A 23,315-nucleotide genomic window follows, 5' to 3' on the forward strand; every position below is an offset into this window, starting at 1 on the left:
GCATTTATTTTCACATTGACCATTTCAATATAAGACTACAGCTTTTCCGGTGCCTACTTTTGAATAGGTTATGATGGAAACGAAGAAAAGGCGGAGACGGAACAGCGCGAATTGTCGATAAAAACTTTTGATAATAAAACCCATTTCTAAGTGAAGTTGCGTAAGACTTAACTTTTCTCAAAGATGCAAAACAGGGGCATTTTTTTAAGCTAGGCATATATATTTCTTTGGGCCTAGTTCTCGAACCAAGTATAGAGTGTGTACGAGAGCTCCGTCTCGCGGTTAACGGAGGAAAGTATGGAAAAAGAGAACCGTAGTTTCTTTTCCTTTAAAAATAAACTGGAACTCGGAATTCTTTGAAGCGAAACCATTTATAGTGTAAAACCGATTTCAACGCGGCGCTACTACTAATTCCGGGTAGAAAAGCCATTCTAAGTCAGTCGCGAGATTGTCCACATTGATGCCGCAACAACAAATACCATGATGTCCAGGATTAACGCTAAAATAAACACGCGGCGACATCTTATCGGAGCTCTCACCGTCTTAGCTCTCGTCTTCGCCACTTCTGCCCATGCTGCCAAAAGTAAGATACAAAACCCATTTCTATTGTCACGTTAGTTAATTTACCTTAATAAATAAACTTCGCGAAAATTGAAATTGAAATTGAACCGAAAGGCTAAAAGCAAAAGTCTTTTGGATGAAGAGTTAGTAAATATTATTTGTTTCAATAAGCTTTATGGTCTAATTAAAAATAAAATTAAGTACTTGTTTTAAAATATTTCTGGGTAACACGAAGTTCAGAAACACGTTTTTGGCGTTTATTATCAACCAGTTTTTAAAAATGACAATCTTGATAGAAAGCCAAAAAAGGCACATTTTACGATAAACACATACAAAAATAATAAAATGAGACAAGACAACTGTCTCGTTACTGAGACGAGGGCATCGAGGCGTTTCTTAGTAAAATACCCAGCAAGTTAGCAGACGTTTAATAAAACCTTAAATAAAACTCTACGCGCGAATATTTGTTTACTAACGATTAAGTGTCGACTTTTTAAGTTTCTTAAAATAGTCATTTCGAGACATCGTCAATCCTTCTTTTCATTGCTATAAAATTGTAAAAACCATACAGGGTGTTTCTAAAAAGTCTGTTAAAAATTATGGGCAGTATTCGTTAGACGATTTCAAGTCGAAAATGTAGCTTGCTGTCCGAGCCACCGTTTTCAAATTATAATAAGAGCATTTTACGGACGACCCCTTAAGATTTACCTAAGAAACTGAAAGACAATTATTTCTATTTAAATTAAGGGGCCATCCATAAAACACTTCAAACATAACTCAAAAACGGTAGCCCGGACGGCAAAATGGAGATAGAAGTTAAATTTTCGACTCAAAATCGATTTCCCAAAGAACACCCCCCTTAATCTATGGCAGACTAATCAGAAACACCCTGTATATTCTCAAAGTCTAGATGGTTTTGGTACCCGGTAGGGTCGGTACTGGCGATAGTTTAAATATTAACAAAAAATCCGTATCAATAAAGAAAACAATTGGTTCGAAGTGGGATTGATCACAAAAGATTGAAAAAGAAGATATAATGTGCTTTGCTTCATTTCACTTTAGAAAAAAATCGGAAATTCACTGACCATTTCCTAGCCCAAAAACTAAGATAGTCTCTTTTGTTCAAACTTACGAAGGCGAAGAATTAAATTTTTTTGCGGAAGTATTTCGTTGATGCATTTAGTAAAAATCGAGAGAAAAAATCTCACACTTTTCATCCAGAAAAGCAAAAGAAAACTTTTACGAGTTAATTAAAAAATTTTGAACATTACGGGTCAGTCAATCTCTGGAACGATTTAAAAAAAATTCGTTAAATTTTAAATTAAAAAACTCTCGCGCGTGAAATTAATATTTTTTTTTTTTTTAATTTTAACGGAACTTTCCTGTCGCCGGAAGTATCTTTTATAATTTCGTCCGAGCACATTTTTAATTACGAAACGTGAGAGTGATTTTCAATTTTAGATAATTTATATCTTACCTATCGATTTAATTGCAGAAATGAAAGGGTTATTTGCAAAATTTTAAGGGGAGTTTATTTCAATAATAAATGGTGTTTCGAAAAGGGTGATTGTATTGTGGGGTTCTATGAGCAATTTTGAGTCCAAAATGTAGCTTTTATGATATTTTGCCGTTAAGGGACACATTGGGTTCTATGGGGGATTTTGTGTCGAAGATTTTCTATGACATTTTGACTTAAAAGACACAGTGGGCGATTTTGAGACAAAAATGTAACTTCTATGACATTTTGCCTTAATAACAAGTGGGTTCTATGGAATATTTTGAGTCAAAAATGTAACTTCTATGAGATTTTTCCTTAAAAGGACATAGTGGGTTCTATGGGGGATTTTGAGTCATAAATTTTCTATGACATTTTGACTTAAAAGACACAGTGGGCAATTTGATGGAATGTTTGAGGGGATGACCCCTTGATTAAATTAGCAATCACTGTCTTTCAGTTTCCTACTTAATTTTAAGGGGGGGGGGGTCATCGCTAAAACAATCCAACTTCTAATCAGTAACATTTTAGTTTTATGAATAACCCCTAAAAATAAATAAATAAATGGCATCATATTGTTAGGGCCCTAAGGGAAATAACGTAGAATGTCATGGCCCTGATAAAATATCAACAGAACTTATTATACCAAAGCACAAAAACTACAATAATATATAGAAGTGTTAAAAATAAATCAAGTCTGCGGGTTATATATTATTAATTATAACGGTTGTCTCAGACTGTATATATATATTTAATAATAATAATCCGTTATGTACGTATGAGTAAAAACACCAACCATCTTAAGGTTCAGTGTCGAATTGAGTCAACGACCGTGATTTGAAAAAAAAAAACTACTACTACTGAAAAAAAATCAAGTTTTAATTTCCGCAGGGCTCGTAAAAGGCGTTTTGGTAAATACCGTTATATTATTCTCAAATATAAAGTCAGATGGATTATTTTAAATCCTTTTTCACCTAGCTGGGGGCTACAGCATTTGGTTTTTTTTACAGTATAACTGTTTTTGAAGGAAGGGGATTGATAATATCATAAGTTTATAAGATATGTTTCATCCATAAGTATGACGCTACCTATACTTCGTAATACTATCAAGAGACTTACAGCTCGAGTTAGCTCTAACTAGAACGATAAGCGAGAATTGAAGTCCTACACTCGGTGGTTAGTTTTGCAGGACTTCCATCTTCTCCTATTTAGTCTGTACTAAGCCTTTGACATGCAGCGCCTCACCAGGTCTCCCTCGCTTTATCTTGAATCTATGACCTACCTCACTCACTTCATGACAAGCTCCAGTTTGTCACCAGTGACAAACTTATGGAAGGAACATATCTTATGAACTTATAGTAATATATATAAAAGTCTAATTTAGTCCGTTGAGAAATTATTCCAAAGATCCATATTTTCGGGGCTAAATACACTTAGTGAAAAAAGAAGAAAAAAAAAGGGTTTGGAACCGATTATAAAATCATTATATTCAAATTATAATTTGATTTACATCATTTATGTTTAAGGGGATTGTTCGTTGTGGTTTTTCACGAAAGTTAAAGTAAAATTAAGTTCACGAATTAATTTTACTGAAATTACATAGACAGGTATTGAGAAAGTATTAATTTAATAAATATACAGCGTGTTTATATACACGATTCTTTTGATAATTATTTTCTCTTAGCAATTTAAATTAAATAATTTTTTTAACTAACTTAAAAACTATAATAAAAGATTAGCGGTTAGTCTAGGCATAATCTTGACTGATTTTATAATTATTTTGAATAAGTAAATTTAAGTAATTAAATTGTGTTGTTATTATTATCTATCATAATAAACTATAATAAAAGATGAGCGAACTAGTCTACTCTAGAAGGTATTCATTAACCAGGTTAAAAAAGGTTTTATTTTCTTTTAACTAACCCTCTAATTTCGTCGGGGATTCCTTGAAATTTCATTATAACACTGACCCCTTTAAAAACCAGTAATCCGGGTTATTATTAATTAAAAGAAACAACTTTTGTTCATCAAAATTGAGACAAATCTATATCCTTAATTGCAGTTATTAATTTTGATAAATCTGAAGATGACATGACCGTGTATAATCAAGTCACGAAGATGTCAATAATTATATTTCAGTTGACTGAATTTCTATAATAAATCCCCAGAATTATAATACAATAAAAACCTATATATATTTATTTATTTTAATATATAACCGTATATAATTAATTTTATATATTTACTTTAAGGTATATGATACGAGAAACGGGGTAAATATTGAAAATTAATTTTATACGTATTCTTATATTATACTTTATTTTATTCAAAAACTTATCCTCAATTATGAGGGAATATAATATTATTTTTATTTCTAATCATTGGCGGATTACGAGGAACAGAAATAATTTTAATTTCATGTCATTTCCTAATTACAAAAACATACTAAGACACGTAATTAATTTTCAATAATTACCCCCTAGTTTATGGATAAATATAACGGGAAAACCCTACGCCTAGCTTCGAGTCCAATGCCAATTCATATCGAAGAACCAAAAAAAAAAAAAACCGAAAATACAAAACTTTTCCTGATTAGAATTTTTCAAATTAAAAAAAAAAAAAAACTAACCAGTCTTATATTCATCAATTTTCAACTTAACTTTATAGTACAGAGGATGCGCTGTACCTGTTATTACTCTCTCAACTTTTTCTGAAGTCCAATAATTAATTAAGTTCATCTCGATCATGCTTCATTAGATATTATATTATACTCTCTACACAAGGGGTTTCTCAAAGACTCAAACCACAAATAGGGGAAAATTATTGGACTATAGAAACGACTTGATCGTGTAATTTATGCAAGTGAACTTAATAAAAGTATATTTTAATAAAGAAAAAGCCTGAATGAAGAGTTGCTTAAGTATTTGATGAGCAATTATTTATTTTTTTTTCTTCAAGGCTATGATAGCTTCGTATTTGGTCAAGCGTAAAATTTTAATCTATTTAGGTTGACACTTTTCCAATTTGAAATTATTGGTTTTTTTATTTCTAAATTGAATTAACGATAATTGAGTTTTTTCAAAGAATTTTAAAATGCATTCCTAGATATTTTAGTGCATATGAATATTTGACCTCACATTTAAGTTAAAATTAACACGAAATAATTAGTAAATATTGCCCTATTAAGGATTTTTGATGATCATTTACGAGGAAATAACAAACGCCATCAAACTCAAACCCACATACTTTTGTTGAAATTGCTTACACAGTTCCTGACCCGAATAAGGTCAAAGCCATGACCTTTGTCAAAATATAGGTGTACCATTTATTTATTTTTGGATATCAAATGGATTTATAAAGTTACGTTCTAAAACTATATAGAGATTTGTGGCGGTGATGGGTAGATATAAAGAGGTCATACGTTGAACTTAAAATAAACTTACTAAAAAACGGAATATGAGTGATTATCATGACTACACAGTTTTCGATCTTGCAATGAAAATAGATTTGAATTAAATGGAGTTATTTTTACTAAAATGTTATAAATTTATAATGTTGGTTGTACAGAGTGTGTGGTAGAGATCGGAACTACACTCGAGATGTCTGTAAATCGCAGTACTGGTGGCGGAAAAAATCAGTATACAAAATTGCAGACCAATGAAATTACGAGTAAAAATTGAAATATAAGAAAGAAGACTTATTTATGAATTATCATCTAAAGAGCAATTAAAGATAATTAATAACAAAAATAGAGAAATTTAAAAAATAAGTCTGGCTTATTTCTAACTATCCACCCAATTTCATGAGTCTGCGGTTTAACATACGTATTTTTTCCGTCGCCAGTACCGCGATTTCCAAACAAAACAACTCCACTTACTCTCTGATCTCTTCCACTCTGTAGATCACGTGACCTATCGAATGCACTGACCCTAACACACGCAATTCCTTTCTTAAAAATGAACCTAAATAAAACGGCCAAAAATTTTGGAAAAATTCTTAAAAAATTAACATTAAAAGAAAAGAAAATAAAAAAGTTAAATAAAATTGGGCGTTTAGCATTTTTACAGTCACGGTCAAATAATTTACTTTTAATAATAATAAATATATATAAAATTTGAATATAATGACTGTATTCTTAACGGCTGGTGAATAAAAATGGGCCAGTCATCTTGAAAACATCGTAAAAGATACAACGTTAAAACTTTCCCAGACTATTTACGAATAAATAAACAAAAAAAAAATAAAATAAATAACTAAATTAATGGACCCACACCCCCTGTAATTTCAGTGGTAAAACTATTTGGTAGAAAGAGAAATTTTTTCAAATTATATATTTTTTTCAGATCTATTTGATACAACAGGTAGAAAATCTATTTTTAGGTCTTTACCTAGGTTTATACCTTCTTACTTGACCTAAAAAGATAAAATAAAAAAACCACGTGATGGGCCCGGGCTGCGCCTACGGGATACCCGACAGTTATAAGCTAAGCATCATAAGGTAAAATATAAAATAAAAAGTTAAATTAAATTTCAAAAAAGAAAAAATTTTCATAACCACCAATAATACACTCCTTATTTCAAAAATTAAACTATAAAATTCATCATTTTCTAAATTTGAGGTTATTACACCTTAAATTCAAATTTTAATTTATTGCACAGGGATAAGTGTATTATGAGTAAATATTTAAGCTATTTAATTTTGAATAAATCCCAAATTTGTGTGAAAAATATTTTCACACAAATTTAGATATCTGTCAAATACTACCGCTTTCGATTGGCTGGTTTAATATTCAAATTTGAATTTAAAAAGAAAAAAATATATTTTCCGAGTATTATTTATGTATAGAAGGAAATTTGAAAGAAACAAACTTGGGTTTAAAATTAGTATGAGGTTCTAGGTCGTACACATTTGTTAGTAATAACATTCATAATTTGTATAATTTACTTTCAAATTATAAAATTAAATACTACGTAAAGGGATGGTGAAATAAGCGTAGATTTAAATGAATTCAATGATTACTTCTTAGTTTAAGCGGCAATAATTTACAATATTCCACTACCCCTTAAAATAAATAAATAAAAATAATACCTTAAAATGGGTTAACCTCATCACACATGGCATTCATTACCATATAATAACATTATTATAGAAACAAAACGTGTTTTTAATGATTACGGATCTGAAAAAATAATTCTTTAGATTTTAGGATAACCCGCGTTTAAAAAACAAGGGTTTTTATCTTGTTTTTACCCTAAAAAAAGTGTAAATCTCATAATTAAAGAGACGCAAATTTACACAAATTTCCGTTTTTAACAGCCGGTACTAAAGAGAGAAAACGGCGAAAACCCTCACCTTGCTAGTCAATTCTCTAATTGACCGCGCGACCTAGATAACGTTTTTATGAACTCGCTTCTAACTGCGCGTGAATTTACACTTCATTCACGTGAATTTAAACGCTAATTTGTGTAATAACTTTAACTAATAGTCTGTCTATTCACGAGCCTAAAGACAAATTTGTCATAGATATAGTATTCATGGATGAAATGAAACCTCTCTTCAACATAGTACTATTAAATTGCGTTCTACTAAAGGTTTTATAATAAAAAATATTTAAAATAAAACTGGACCCCCGAGGCTAAGACGTGAGGTTTTAGCGGCTTCTTTCATGATATGGCAGATGAAAATTACATCTTTTCGCGGTAATTGTTATGTAAATAACTTAAAGGAAAGGGACGCTCCAGAATATTTCTAAAAGAAGTATCGTCTGCTTGACACTAGGGTTAAGAGGGAACATTGATTGGTTATGTGGACCCAAAGACGTTAGACAGGACTTTAAAGTTTTCAGTCCAACAAAGTCCGCTCTGTAACGAGTCATATCTAACGTCTTTGTTGACCAATAAATGTTCCGAACGTCTTATAAGACGACAAAGTGGTGCAAAATCCACTCTATTTTACCCCTGACTATTGAAAAGGCTTCTATTAATTTAACTTAAAGGAGCCTACATGTAATGTTAGGCCTATTTGAGAATCAGACGACTTGGCATCCATAATTACAATATTCATTATTTCATATGATTTTTTTTTAAATAAAAAAGAAAACACTTGTTTGGAGTTAACCTTTTCCTTTAAATACTTAAAAGTTGTTTCTCGCTTATTTTCTTGGATATTAAAGAAATATTTGACCTTTATCCGGCATGGGTGTTGTAAAAGACCTAACACTAACCACCAGCCATTAGGGTTAGTATTTATTGAAAATAAATTTTCGTAATAAATACAAATTTCTATCGGGTTGATAATAAAATTAATATAATTTTTTTTTCTCGGTTCGTTGATCTTAAGGTTATAACTTTTTTTTCTTCTTCTCGTTATTGTATTCTTATTGGTTAATTTGGAATATGTCACTGCGAGGGTGGTCCCGGTTAATTATTTTTCCTTTTCAAAACCAAAAAAAAAACCGCTTGATTAAGGAAACAAAATTATTAAAAACCTTCAAAAATAATCTTAAAAAAAAAACAAAAAAAACGTGTATTTTAAATTATTTTCGCCCAAATTTAGTTTCTTTTTTTCCCTTAAAATACGATATTGTTAAAATTGTAAAGCCTAAGGTTATATAAATGATATTTTAGCATATTTATAACTTTCATTGACCCTTTTTTATATCTTATTTGTCATAATTGAATTTATAAATATAAACCTAAAAGCAGAGAGCATTATGAATGGGAGTGGAAGCTATATAGCTTTGGCAGTTGAAAAGAATGAAAATGTAGCTAAAGTTAAAGGGCTAAGTGGCGATATCCGGTCACGTGACACCTCTCTAATAACGATTCTATGTACAAAATGTGTTATTTTTTCATACAGATAAACGACATGGCCCAAAACTAAATCACGTGGTTTTTCCGTTTTTTTCAAAGCTACAAGCTTCCACTCACTTTCTCATTATTCTCTCTGCTCAAAGTCGCCGCCATATTGGGGGTAAATTAAGCTGTTCGTATCATTAATTTCGTGTAAAACACGAGCGTCATAACAAATTTTATCTTAATTGTTCAAATCACGTAAAACAAAACACAAAAAACTCGTCAAGCTTCGTTGCACAAACAAATCTAGATTTTGTAATAATAACCTTACGCGTGTTAAGTTTTAAATAAAATTTCAGACGTTAGTAAAAAAAAATTTAAAACCAGTATTATTAAAGGGTTTATGAAATTACGACTAGTTTACTAGTAAATCCACAAAAAAACTATTATCAGAAAAAAAAATATAATTGAAAAATCAGCAGTTGAGAACTCATTTTTAACAGACCGAGTCTGAAGACGATATAATTTTTGAAATCGTCCATAAAAAGGTAATTCGAAAACTACAACCCTTTTTCTTTAAGTGACAATATGTGGGAGTTCACCGCGAGAGACAGTTTTTCTAGCACGCTCTGACACGCACGAGTAATGAGCCAATATGAACAAAATAGAAAAAATGTCTCAATTAGCCTTATTACTAAAAAAACCACAAAAAAATACTAAAACCCTTGGAATGTCTCAAGAACCACTAAGTCATAAAAAGCAGACGAATCTCATCATCACTAGCGTTTATCTAATATTATTGTGTTTATTTTATTATTTATTAGAGTAGGTCAATAGGGAAAAAATTGTTATACGAAAAATTTTGACACATTTCTTCCCACGTAAAAATAAACATACATAGCCTACTATACTACCGGTTAGCGGAAGATGAGCCATAAGCCGACTTGTTGTCTATTTTAAATAAAGTATGTACATCACGTGGTACAGAGGAAATCATTTAACCGTGGAAGGAAATATTAGTTTTTATTTTTAAGGTTAAAGATTTACCGGAATATCCATCAACGATTAAAGATTTGTATGTCGGCTAAGCCTAATCTACATTTCAAAACAGTGTTTATCAAACTGAAACGGAAAGCTTATGGCTTATGAATACGGTATAGTACCCGTTAAAGACGTGGTCTGAAGCAGTCCGAGAAAGCGCTATTCCTTGAAATGCTTTCCGGTCTCATAATTAATAGTGTTTATTTATATTTATTTTAATCTTGTGAAGCCTTTGCGGCTCTTAAACGTTTCTTTGAACATTTAATAAAGATTGGGAAATTTTCATTTTGGAATTAATGCAATGGACCACTTTTGATCAAAGCTGGAGCGTGATTGCGTACGCCTTTGGATAAAGCTTAAAACGTTTCTTTGAACATTGAGTTCGTATTTAGATTAAGAAATTTTGATTTGATTTGGGGTTAATGTAAGAGGGAGAATAGACGACTTCGATTCAAAGCATGGTCAGAGAATTTCAATTGATGTGAAGAAATGTCCAAATCATTTCCGTTAAATTTGGTCTATTTAAAGACGGGGGTGTATGCACTGACATTAATCTAAAAATCTTCTCTTAAATTATGAAACAAATTATATTTAGAGTGTAACATCTTTATCTTTATCACCGGAACCATGAAGGAAAACGCATTAAGATTTTCGTAGTTTATTTAAATTTTGAGAATTCCTATTTAAGATGTTTCGTAATAATAGTTCGGTTCAATTGTTTCGATACTATTAAGTTAAATTTCCCCGTATACCTTTTCTTGACAGGGAAATGAAGTTAATATTGTACAGGAAGTGACCTTGTACACTAAAGTAACAGTCAAAAAATGTATTTATTAACAAAAAAAACTAACAATTTTCTTGAACGGTTTGTGATTTTTAAAACAAATTCATGGAATTTCGAAAGGTCGTAATGGCTTAAAGGAAAGCGGTGAGATGGAGCAGAAACCTAAATACCTATAACGTTGCTGTCCGCTCGTTGCTGTCTCTACCCCCAACGAAGTCTTCCCAGCATCCTCAGTGGCGTTTCAGTAGGGTCGTAGAGAAACAATCGCTTTTAACTAAGGGTACACGCGTGCGCAAGGTGCACTGGGAGACTTTCATTGCCAGACATGGCCCATCATCATTACCGCTCCATCTACCTCTTTTCTCCTTAATAATGGTTACATGTAGTTAATAAAATATGCAAAAACTTTTCTTTACAAAACTTTTAAAAACGCAACCTCCCAATTAGCCATAACTAATTTTTATTTCTTTTACAAATTAATCATCCCTTTAACCTAATTAATGAATGCCAATTATCTTCTGGGGCCGGGGGGATGGGGGTTAATTTCTTTGGCCCTAATTTAAATTGCGAAATCATTTAAATCGAGTCGATAAATCGAAATGATCGAAATTGCTCGACGTTTCTTTTACTATGGCGTACAAGTCAAACATGTTTTTGCAAATGAAAAATAAGAAAATAAAAAAAACCATACCCAATCGCAATTAAGAGATAAAAAAGTAAGCTAATAGAACCTATAAGGGGTCAGTGCATTCACTCACTAAACATACTGTAACTTTACTAGTAATAAATTATCAAGAAGCGATATCTAGTTCACTAGGGAGAAGGTATAAATTTTCCACATTTCCAGCTTTATCTCCAGTCCAAACGTAGGTCCGGAGTTAATCCACGCCTCTAAATTACAACCAGTATCTCATTGATTCTTGAAAACTCACGTCAGTGCGACGCGAATAACGAAAATCATGTATTTTCCGACTGAGGTGAGGCGAAATAGCCCGTCCTCCTTTTACGTCCCCCTTGTATTTTGAAGGGGGACTGGGACTATGGCGCGCGAATACTTAGGCATCCTATAACTTCTCCCTAGTAAACTAGATATCGCTTCTTGATATTATACAAATTAAAGTACAGGTTGGTAGAAAGACCCGTTACTAAAGTATATAGATATATAAAAAAGAATTTTTAGAAAACAGCTACAAGAAAGTTCAACCGGCTGGACTTATCACGTTTTTAAACTTTTAATTCGAGTTTGGTTGGGTTTTGGAGAAACTTAAAAAGAAAAAACACTTTAACTAAGATAAAATCGTACCACGGTACTAATCCAAGCATCTAGGTAATTAAATTAAACTTTAAAAGGTACAGGGAACACCTTTATCTCTGGTATGAACTCCAATTGATAAAACCACTTTACTGTTCTAATACCCGGAAGAAGATTGGGAAACAAAAAAAAAGTAACAGGAGCATCTTCTTAGCGCGTGACCTCTATACTTATTTCCCGAAGTGGATTAAATTGAAGATTTAAGTAATTTAAACAAAGATAATGAAGCGGGATACTACTGGCTACATTTTCTTTCTTTTTTTTTTTATCGAAAGAGTGTATAAAATAATGAATATATCAATAGGAACCGTGTTTCTACCTACAATATTAAAGATGATACATGCAATTAAGTTTCCGTAATGGACATTACGCGCTAGGCATCCCTGCTAAGCACTGGAGAGTACCCCTATTGGAAGTCTAGAACCACCTGACTAGTTCGTCCAATAGGGGTACTAACGTCTTTGGACCCACATACCAGATAGATGTTCCTTATGAAAATGGTCTATTATTACCGTTATATATACAATATTTTCTACGAGAGTTAGTCTTTAGTTTAATCATCTTCGTACATTTCCACGTCTACTTTGTCTTATTTCCAAATGTCCGTTTTTGTTCGCGGAATTTGCCAAAAGAGAAAAAAAAATTATTTAGAAAATTTCCTGTACCATTTTTCTTTCTTTCTTTAACAGTATACCCTTATTCATTAGAACAGGAATGCATAGATTTCTTCCACTTGGAATCTTTAAGAAAACATAGACCCCATATACTAATATCTGATTTAAGGTAAAGGGCGGGGATTAAAACTTTGTTAAACTGCCCCTCCTCCTTCCTCGTCTAGGTTTGTTTACTCGTTCAGAACATGCAACGAAACTTGCTTACATTCGGCTTCAGCGCGGATAGGTTAATAGATAAGTCAATGTCACGTGGTTTCTAAGTTCAACTGTATTAGGCGTGACGTCAGGCCCCTCCTTATCCACCTAGGTTTACTCGTTCAGAACATGCAACGAAACTTGTTTACATTAGGGTTTAGCGCGGATAGGTCGATAGATAAGTCAATGTCAGGTTGTTTCTAAGTTCAAATATATTACGCGTGACGTCAGGGGTGACACCACCTCCCCTTTAATTCAAGCATGCAGAAAGGCCCACAAAATGGTAAAATAAATATTCCAAGTGGAAGAAATGTACGTATTCCTGATTAGGACTATACCTAGATTTTCTGACAAAAACATTTTGTAATATAATAATATATCTTAGCAGATGATCTGTCGAACTAATAACGCCTTACGTAACCATTTTTTTCTGCTTTGGTTTAGTTTTTCTTTTGAAAAAATTAAGAAATAAAATAAAGAAAAAAAAGGAGAGAAACTGAATATCTAATTATTATTCCACGAGAGGAAACGTTTCAATTGTTTTGGGTTAAATATCGGATGGTCTCTCGACTCCATAATCACTGTAAAAGGAGGCCCTTCTTCTTAGTTGAGAATTCTTTAAAGAAGTTTATTTAAAAAAAAATGTAATTTTCGGCGTGTTGGAAGTTTATAATAAGGAAAACTCTATTAATAGCTAATCTTTTGTATCCCCCAACAAATATTGTTATAAAAGATAAGTCTAGGCCTAGTCAGGATAGAACAAGACGGCCCAAGGGCTCGTAATAGTAGCCATATCGTACGAGTGAATAGCCCCTCTATACCCTACCCTAATGAGTGGATAACCCCTCTATACCTTACCCTAATGAGTGAATAGCGCTATCTTTTACAATGCTTAAATGATTTACCGTGCATAAAATCAGAGTGAATAGCCCCTCGATTCCCCACTCTAAACAGTGATTAAATTATAACCGTATAAATTTACTTATGCTGTAATTCTAATATTCCGGCGAATCGAAGAACAGATAGTTTTTAGTGATAATCCCCTCGATGAGTTTACAACATAGACTTATGCCGATGCACACTTATCGCATCTTATAAATTTCTAACAAGGACTTATGACCAGAAACTTTTGAAAGAGAAAGTTTAGTTATAGTGATTACGCATTTTAGTGATTATCCCCTCGAATTACCTTTAGCAATGCTAAAATGATCAAACGCATAACGCTCATTTAACACTATGTTAGCTCTATCTAAACCCACATTTGAATTAACCGCCAAAACGTTCCAGTCAAATATAACATAGATGACGATAGCTACCGAACGAGAACGAAACACATGAGGAGCGCGGTAGAAAAATCGTTATCTATTTAATTAGCACATACATAAAAAGAAAATAAATATAAAAACCCCAAACATACAAATTCATAAGTATCCGACCCCACAGATAAAAATTCAAAAGTTTCCGACCCCACAGATTAAGAGGTATCCCACCCCATATCACCCCGACATTTTAGAGATAAAAATAAATAATAAAAAACTCGGAGTTTCTATCAAGTCTCTATGGTTTAGTGGTTAGAACGTTTGTCTACTAAGCCAGGGACCCGGGTTCGATTCCCGGGTCTGGCCTGAAAAAATTTTAATTATAATTAAATCTCTAACCGAGCCCAGTAACCCCTATGGGTGGGTTGTGGTAATGTAAAGTTCCTTTTAAGCTAAAATCTGACGATAACGAAGCGACAACCCCGGCCACTACTACTACTACGACGGCTCGGGTCAAACTAAGAGCCTATCGTATACTACGATATGGCTAAAAAAAGAAAGAAAGAAACATTTCGTGATTTGCGAATATATACATGTTTAGCAAGAAGTATTTTCGGAAAAACACTAATTATATTAAATATGTTTTTTTTTTAAATTGTTAATTGGCCAGATATAAATATAGCTTGTGTTAATTAATCAACGTCTTAAATCACAATTGAATGGATGTAATATATATATATATAATTAAAGGGAGAGTGGAAGTAAATGTTTAATAAGATTATGTGTGTTATTTTTATTTCGAAATAGCATAATTAAATAATTAGAATTATGCGTATATTGTTGAAAGGGTATACATGATAAAATATTTTAAATTAGAATTACATTACGGCCGTATTGATACAAAATTAAAAAATATATAGGTATTTAAGTTAAATTACTGTTGCCTTTTGTAGACTAAGTGTAATTCTAATTTGAAATATTCCTTATTATTTTATAAGCTATTTCGATTAAAAAAAATAAATAAGTAAAACTTTCTAACCAATAAATCGAAACGCAAACTGATGCTATACAATTGATAAAGCTAACACGCCATATAAAGATATATATATATAATATATAAACAAAAAAAAAACAAAAATGCGGGTCAGTTTTTTTTATGGAAATTACTCTGTTAAGAAATCAATTGATCTAGTACTTTATATATAAAAAATCTTTGTTATTTCCTCATTTTTGTATTGATAAACATCACCAAAACAAAAAATGGCACCTTGTAAATCTTTCCATACGCGGTAACACTTGAAACGTTAATCTCTGCCACTACTATTCAAAAATGTCCATGTATCTCCCCTCCCCCTTATAGCAATCAATTAAATTCCAAAACGAATGCATTCAAATTTCAAATCAAACGTTTTTTGCCACACAAAACTTAATTTCCTCATGCTAATAAAATTGTTTGTTTCCGGAAGCTATAAGAATCTACTTCCTCCGTAATTCCGACATATATCCGTACACCATAAATTTGCAAAATAATAATTACTAAACGAATAGACATAATAAGTGTGGTGAGAGAAAGCGGTTTAATATGTATAAAAACGTGCGTTTAATCCGTAATTATCTAGATCTTTTATGCGATTCATTTAGACCGGGACCTCTTTTCGGTTTAGGCATATATTAGACAGCAAAAAGGGGAAGTTAAGTTTTTAGAATCAGAAAAAAATTAAGGTTAGGGGCTACGGTAAAAGTTCATCGAGGCGTTTACCTCTCAAAGTTGTTGTTGTTTTTTTGTTTATCGTAAATAACTGAATTTAGGGAAAGATAAAAGGACTATTAATTCTACAAATGTCACACCTCAACTGTCAGTGAAGTTATAGGCTATAACTAGTTCGTAATTCGTTAGCGCATTGTGCCAGGTGACACGCAAACTTTTATAAAGGTTTGACCAGAAAGAAGACAGAAGCAATTTTCTAATTAGTTTATAGGCCATGGAATTTACCTAATTACACGAACAAAAAAAAAGACCTTTTGGGAAATTAGCTTTTTAACTTGGCCCATATCGTAAAAATAATAAAATAAAATTTGTTTATCAATGAAGAAAAATTGGCCACAAAAGCACGTGCATCTAAGAAACGTTAACGCAGCAAACACCCAAAAATTTCTTTACCGGATAACCGCAAACTTAACGTAAAAAGGTTTCGTTTGAAATATTTCTAAACTTTCTCGGCGTATTTTACAAAACCAAATACAAATATACCCACATTTAACCCTTTTCATTTCTAAAATCCTGTCATAAAATTTAAACGCCCATGTTTTAATTGACACTTTTGTCAACAAATTCAATAAGAAAACGGCAGAAAATAAGTTTAGTTGACACCCAAAATGTAATTGAACTCGGTAAAGAATTCGGCAAATGCTAGTACTTTTACAAATAGTTTATGACAAGTGTAAAGTCCCATTACATCATAAATTGGTGTCCTTTGTTGGATTTATGCGGGTCAAGAATTAGGCGGGAGAAATTATATTGAAGACTGTGGGTCTTTCAGGGGACAATATACGGTTAAGCCTAATTAAGTTTGTTCTTTATACTTTTTTAGAACAAGGTCAGATCACTTACGAAGTCTCGCCGACCGACGCTAAGAAGCCTTCAACCGAAACTTCCGATGCTGATTTCGAAACGCCATCAGGTGCCAGACAGGCTCCATCAGGGTCCAGTCCAGTCCTACCCAAAGTCGCGTACCCTGGTGACCTGAGCGCCTTTTTCGGGGCTACGTCGTCAACTTCGCCAAAGGCCGAAGTCACGCCGGCACCCAAACCTCGCCCAGCTACAAGAAGAAGCGACGGAGATGGTGGTAGTCGGAGAAGTAATTGCCTGACATACAACAATAGATCTAACTTAAAAGACTAGACAGTAATTGTAATTAATTTTAGGTACTGCGTACGGTGAGAGACGAAGCAGAGCAAGAGGTAGAAGACCCTCCTCCCCAGCGTCTTCTTCACCTCAAACCTCAGATACTTCGTCAACAAGTAGTAACACCAACCACCGGTCTGGAGACAACCCTTATCTAGACACGGCAGCTAGTTCTTCAGTCGGAGTCAAGGTCATAAGTCAAGTTTTACCAGGGTACAACGCCCCTTCAGGAGTCACAGCGGCTAAGTTTATGGAAACTCAAGCCGAGTTGACATACGAAGGAGCAGGTTTTGCCAGGGATGAGCCCACCAAATTGGGTGGTTCCAGGGACCAAGAGTACGAAATCTGATTTTACTCTATGAAATTTAGGCCTAACAATGTCTTGCTTTTACAGGGAACATCCCGATGCCAACCAAGCTACGGAAGAACATCTCACCTACGCACCTCCTCCCGAAAAACGCGGATCTAACAGCCATGTCCCGATTAAAGTTAAATCTCACCACCAACAACAACAATACCACGATGCCACCACCCTATCAGAACTGGCAAACATGGTGACTTCATCCCCATTTCTTCGACAAAATTTTTACAGCGGAGCCTTGGCTGGTCAGGAATCTCATGGTCAACGCGTGGTACAATTAGCAGCCTCGTCGAACAATAACTACCGACCAATGGGCGTACAAGAATCCCAAATGAATTACAAATCGCCGCCGTTTTCGCGCGATAACCTAATGCAGTCCGAAAGCAGCAATATGGGACGAGGACCCGCCCCCTCGCATTTCGGCATCCCGATACAAATCCCGCCTACCTATTCGTTTTACCCCACTCTTGGTACCAAAGGTTACTATGTCACGCAAGAATCAGCGCCTGGAACCTTCGTTCAAACTGACCGCCGACAAGACAGGGGAGCTAACGCGTTTATTAGGTACGATTCTGTACCGGATCACGTTTTCACACGCATAAAACGAGATGTTGACGAGAAAAACGTGAAAATCAGTAAGACAAGCCCCAAGAAGAAAACTTCCCCCACAACTGGTTCAACAAAATCAGTGAAATTGTCTTTGAGTAAATTTTTGGATAAGCACTCCCGCAGCACTTTGAACGCCAAAAAATCGTCTTCTAAGATTTCGGCTACGGCAATTCCGAGTCATTTGTTGAAGCTGAGCAAGAGCGACAGTAAGATGCAAGGAGAGAGTTCAGAGTTTTTGCCTTCATTCGGATCTTATCCCTTTTTTGGATCTGACGATGGTGGAATTAACATTGAATCCTCACAGGCGGACCATTCCGGTTTTGGGTTATACAACTTGAACGGCGAGTCCCAGGGTTCTCGTAGCGGGCATACCTACGGTGCCCGTCCCAGGAAAAGAGGAAGGGGTCATCGTGGACCTGCTTACAGAGCGTCCGAAAGCAGGAGTTTCGGATACGGACTGCTAGGAAGCGGTAACTTCGAAGTGGTTCGTGGTGGTATCTTTTCCGATAACAGACCATCCGCGTCCAGAGTTCCAATGCATCATGGCGCCGAGTCTTACGGAAGCGGGTACGATTACGACGACGTCGATGACGAGCCAATCTTAGGATTCCAAGGTTACAACAACTTCGGGTCCTTACACAACGCCTTGGCTTCGAAGAAACGAATTACGGCGGTAGTACCATCGGACAGACGGTCTGACCATTCATCTTCCTCGTCTCAACTCATCGAAACGACAGCAGACTTGGACGCGGTAGATTGATCCATTTGAACAATGGTCGCGATAAATCGCGCCAGAACTTAGTACAAGTACTTAATAAACTAATTCATCGATGTGGCGCCCGTTTGTAGGGTGTTATGTGTTATTAGATTAATATTTTTTTTTTTTTTTCGTAAAGCCTAAAATGGCCACTTCCCCAAAAGACTGAACTGAACAAATTGGATTGAGTTGTATTTTTGGTAGAAACTAATGAGAGGGTTCAACTTTAAAAAAGGTTGCCAAAGACGGATCCTGGATTAACTTAACAATGACATCATTAATTTAACAATGGTCTTTAACAAGCCTATTACGTCATTCAAGCCCCCAACCAATCAAAACCAACCACCAAGTGTAAAGTTACAATACGAAATTAAATCTTTTTGATCATATAAATTACTTATTGTAATTGCAACACTCGAGTTAGAAACGCAAGAATTTCCCCAAAATATAACAAGTGCCCAGAAATCTTCAGTGGTTAAGCCAATTTAGCCAAAAAAAATTATCTTCATTCCAGGAGCCCCATCTTTTTAACTTATTTGAATTATAAACGTTACTCGTCCTGAAGTTTCGTTTCGTTTTTTGTATGTATGGAGATACTCATCAAATAAGTTACGTTTGAGGTTTAAAAAATGTAGTAGTAACGTTTATGGATTTATAAATATATTTTAAATAAAATAATTTCGACAATTTCGAAAACAAATATCTTTATTTTATTTTATTCAAATAGTTGAATCAATTGGTTGACTTAGAACTCATTTTTTGAGTAGACCAAGTAAGGCCTTGATCATAACCCCAACTCCGTCATAAATCTCATGGAAATTGGTAGTGTGGTACATGAATGCCGGTGTTGTGACAACCAGATTCTTTTGATCAACGACACATTCGTTTACATTTTTATTAACGTGATTAGCTCCCCAACTTTTGGCCGCTTCTGCAGCACCAGCGTATGGCCAACTTCCAGAACCATCATCTTACCATACAATTTTTTGTAAGAAATATTAAAAACCAGTAAATATCATTAAAAACACTACCTTTATCCTGCCCCAAGGTAATTTCAACTTTGGGAATAACTTTAGCTATGAGTGTAGGAGCAATGCAACATAATCTGCAAACAGTGCCATAAATATAACCATAACTCATGGGGGGGGGGGGAGGGGGAACTACACTTAGCTTTCAAACTAGGAGGATTCATACCATTTACACAAGGAGGACTGCCTTTTGACTCCACTCCATCAGGGAATCTGGCCTCCTTGCGTAAATGGTATGAATCCTCCTAGTCTAAAAACTACGTATAATAATTGAGTAGCATTGCTTACGCAATAGGTTTCTTAGCAGAATGGAAATCTTTAATAACCCTTTCAACTTCGGGTGTGACTTTACAATTTGCCCCCTCAGTTGCAAAATTTGACCTTAACGAAAATAGTGAATTCATAAATAACTTTCCCTAAACTTTCAGCCAGGGGTAGATTTAATTTTAGAAGTAGGAATGGAGAACGGTTAGTATTTACTTCACTCTCACTCATAGCCCAGTATACAACCCCTCCCTCCAACACGTAATGAAAAGTTTAAATTATCTTATTGGCTCACTTAAACTACGTTTTGATGACGTTGCTGTCGGGGACGGCGAAAAATACGTAATTCCTTTTAACCTCTGTCGCTATGACCCGCCTCTTCTTTCATACCCCCCGTCCCGTGGAAGGGAGTCCGGGACTATGACGCGCGCCCACATTACTCTGTTCTCCATCCCTACTTCTAAAATTAAATCTATCCCTGTTCCAGAAGGTTATTTACAAATTCTTAGCTGCACCAAAACCGCCTGGGAAGACAACAGCATCGCAAGAAGCTGAAGTTAATTGACTCAATGGTAAAACGGTTCCCCTGGCAATGCGTGCCGATTCAACCAAGACATTTCTGTGTATCGCGAAAACTATTATAGCTTTCATAAAATATCACGTCGTGTTTAAATAATATAACCTTTTCTCATTGATACTCGGCTCCCCGGTATTATGATTGACAACATGCATTTGATCAATGTCTGGTGCATATACAACAGGTGTAGCACCCCCTCTTGTTAGATGCATTAAGGTTCTGCGATGTATATTGAATCATTATAGAAAATTTAACTATAAAGCTATGCCCTGTTGTAGGTCTAAAGATTGACTTACGAAGATGCCTCATGAATCTCACTTCCATCATAAACACCACAACCTGATAATACCTGCGCAATTTTTATTACCCAATTTTAGTGATGGTACTTCGCATTACCATAAGTTTATAAGAAATGTTCCATAAGTATGACACTAGTTATACTTCGTAATGCTAGAACGGCTAGAGAGCATGGATTCAGTATAGAAGCTTACGCTTTCATGGATATGTCACTAAGCTTAAAACATGCACTACATTTATTCCTCGTCTGAAATGGCGCGAACTGGTTTGTGACGAAGAATTTGAGAGGTAAATTCAGAAGGGGGCCAGGGGGGGGGTGAGTGGCACGCGCGCGAAAAAACAAAGTTTGCCTCAATTTTCACGTGAGCTTCTACCCCCACCCGTGCGAACTTTTATGACATAAATGTGGTTAAAATCGAAAGGCTACAGTGATATATCCATGAAGAGCGAGCTTCTATACTAAATCCATGATTGCTGAGAGCTAGTTCGAGAATGACGCGAGAATTGACTACACTCGGTTTTGCAGTCAATCTTCCTATTTAGTCTGTACTAAGCCATTGACAGCGCCTCACCAGGCGACGTCTCTTTTCGAGAATCTATGACGTTTCACCGACGTCACTTCATAACAAGCTCTCAGCAGGGAGAGAAAGGGAGATGCCGCGTGAATAGCGCGAGGTGTCTCTCTTTTGGGTGGGGGACGTAAATTTCCCAGCCAACGGGGGTAGTATCGCCCGGGCCACCGCGAGCTCTACTGCGCAAAATCCAAATTTTTTATCTCATGTAGCAACTATTCGTGATGTCACTTCGCGCATGCTCAATGATCCACCGAATGACCCAGGGAGAGAGAGAGAGAGAACATAGTATTTCATACCCCCGTTTTCGACCCCTTCCCGCTAGATACGAGTTCTGTTAGCATTAGGCGGCATCTCCCTTTCTCTCCCTGCTCTCAGTAACTAGTGACAAACTTATGGCACATATCTTATGAACCTACCATGGATAAAGGTTGCGCGCCAAGAAATTTGTTTTCTCGTTATAGGATGAGCAACTCCCTATCTCCGACGGCAGCTTATTATTATTATTCAATATATACTCTGTTACAGCTTCAGTTGTCAGAACGCGCAAAACAAGATCTCTATGTAACTTAGCTTTGTGCGTGCTGCCAAGAGAAGAAAGTAATACAGATTTTCAGGATTTAAATCTCGAATAATTTGCCGTCAGAGATACCGAGTTGCCTATCCTATAGCGTGCAAACGAATTTCATCACGTGCATCCTTTATCCATGAACTTATGGTTAAAAGTAGAGCTCGAGTATAGTAGTGTCGGTAGAGAGGGGAGTAGGCTGTGTATCCCTCCCTCTAGGCGCGCTTTTGTAAGAGGAGATACTGTACGCGCCTGGTAGGGGGGATGACACTGAGCTAAGAGATAGAAGCTATGACGTTTACATACGTAGAACTGACATTACTTTATAAACTACAGCAGTTATATTATGAACCTATAACATTCCCCCTTTATTTTTTAATAATTAAATTAATTAAAGAAAAGCATGATGCAAGTCTGCAAACTGAGTAACTAAACTAAGTAACAATAAAATAAAATGATCCAAGGCTTACCACAGCAACTTTGGAAGATAATAGCGTTTGAGATGATGAAAATGAGCGACAAGCGATATAACTGACTTTACTAAGGTGTATTTTCGTTCCAAACTTCAAAGCCATGGCCATATTTACTTCTAATTGCCGTTACAAATTAACTAGAGCCTAATTTAGCGAAGACAAAATGAGACTGAGTCTTCTCTCACCACTCAAAATCTCAAATTCATTGCAGACGATCTAACAGACAAATTTTTTTTAAGGTTTTACGTAAAAACGCACTTCTACTCCAAGTAAAGATTATTCCTCCATGCTAAGAATGCGGAAGCAGTTTGCAAAAATGTTCAGGGGGGGGGAACGAAAATATTCAACGAACGCGAGATTCTGCTAGACTCGAACCGCAAAAATAAAGCGCCTCTATTCCCTTATTACCCTCTAGATTTAGACTTAAGTAGCATGGGCTTATGAGATAACTCTATAGAGTGCTGTCAGTTGTGACGTCAGATCCAAGGTTAAACGTCACGAGTCTGCCTTTAGCAATGGGCGGCCATGACAGTTACCGTGGGGAAACAGCATGGTGACGTCACACCGGCGCTTCTGGCAGCACTCTATAGTGTAATAAGTACCATAGGCTTCTGAGATAACTCTATAATGTAATTGAGTGGATTTATTCCTACACTAGAATTTCTGTAATGTTAAGGGCAAGAATACATAAAGCTACTAAGAATAATTGTTCTCAATAGGCCTTTACAGAAAGTTATAAAGGAATTATGGGTACTAGGCCCCTCTTGTAGTTCAAATTGAGTCAGTTC

At 35.0% G+C, this 23,315-nt stretch overlaps 2 protein-coding genes across 2 annotated transcripts; one reads left to right on the forward strand and one right to left on the reverse strand.

Annotated features, from left to right (window-relative positions):
* Window positions 1-322: 322 nt before the first annotated feature.
* Window positions 323-19,438, forward strand: LOC149717502 (uncharacterized). The gene is made up of 4 exons (XM_089838895.1): window positions 323-583; window positions 16,708-16,974; window positions 17,042-17,357; window positions 17,416-19,438. Exons 1-4 carry the CDS (start codon window positions 481-483, stop codon window positions 18,749-18,751), a joined length of 2,022 nt encoding a protein of 673 aa, XP_089695021.1. The 5' UTR covers window positions 323-480; the 3' UTR covers window positions 18,752-19,438.
* Window positions 19,436-22,740, reverse strand: LOC149717503 (ES1 protein homolog, mitochondrial-like). The gene is made up of 7 exons (XM_089838921.1): window positions 22,525-22,740; window positions 20,914-20,966; window positions 20,723-20,836; window positions 20,540-20,659; window positions 20,065-20,157; window positions 19,780-19,853; window positions 19,436-19,718 (listed from the first exon to the last, which is right to left on the reverse strand). Exons 1-7 carry the CDS (start codon window positions 22,633-22,635, stop codon window positions 19,501-19,503), a joined length of 783 nt encoding a protein of 260 aa, XP_089695047.1. The 5' UTR covers window positions 22,636-22,740; the 3' UTR covers window positions 19,436-19,500.
* Window positions 22,741-23,315: the final 575 nt, after the last annotated feature.

Source organism: Phalangium opilio, unplaced genomic scaffold (assembly GCF_054372755.1).
Source record: "Phalangium opilio isolate 3A_F unplaced genomic scaffold, DU_Popi_V2 ptg000003l_1, whole genome shotgun sequence".
Taxonomy (NCBI): Eukaryota; Metazoa; Arthropoda; class Arachnida; order Opiliones; family Phalangiidae; genus Phalangium; species Phalangium opilio.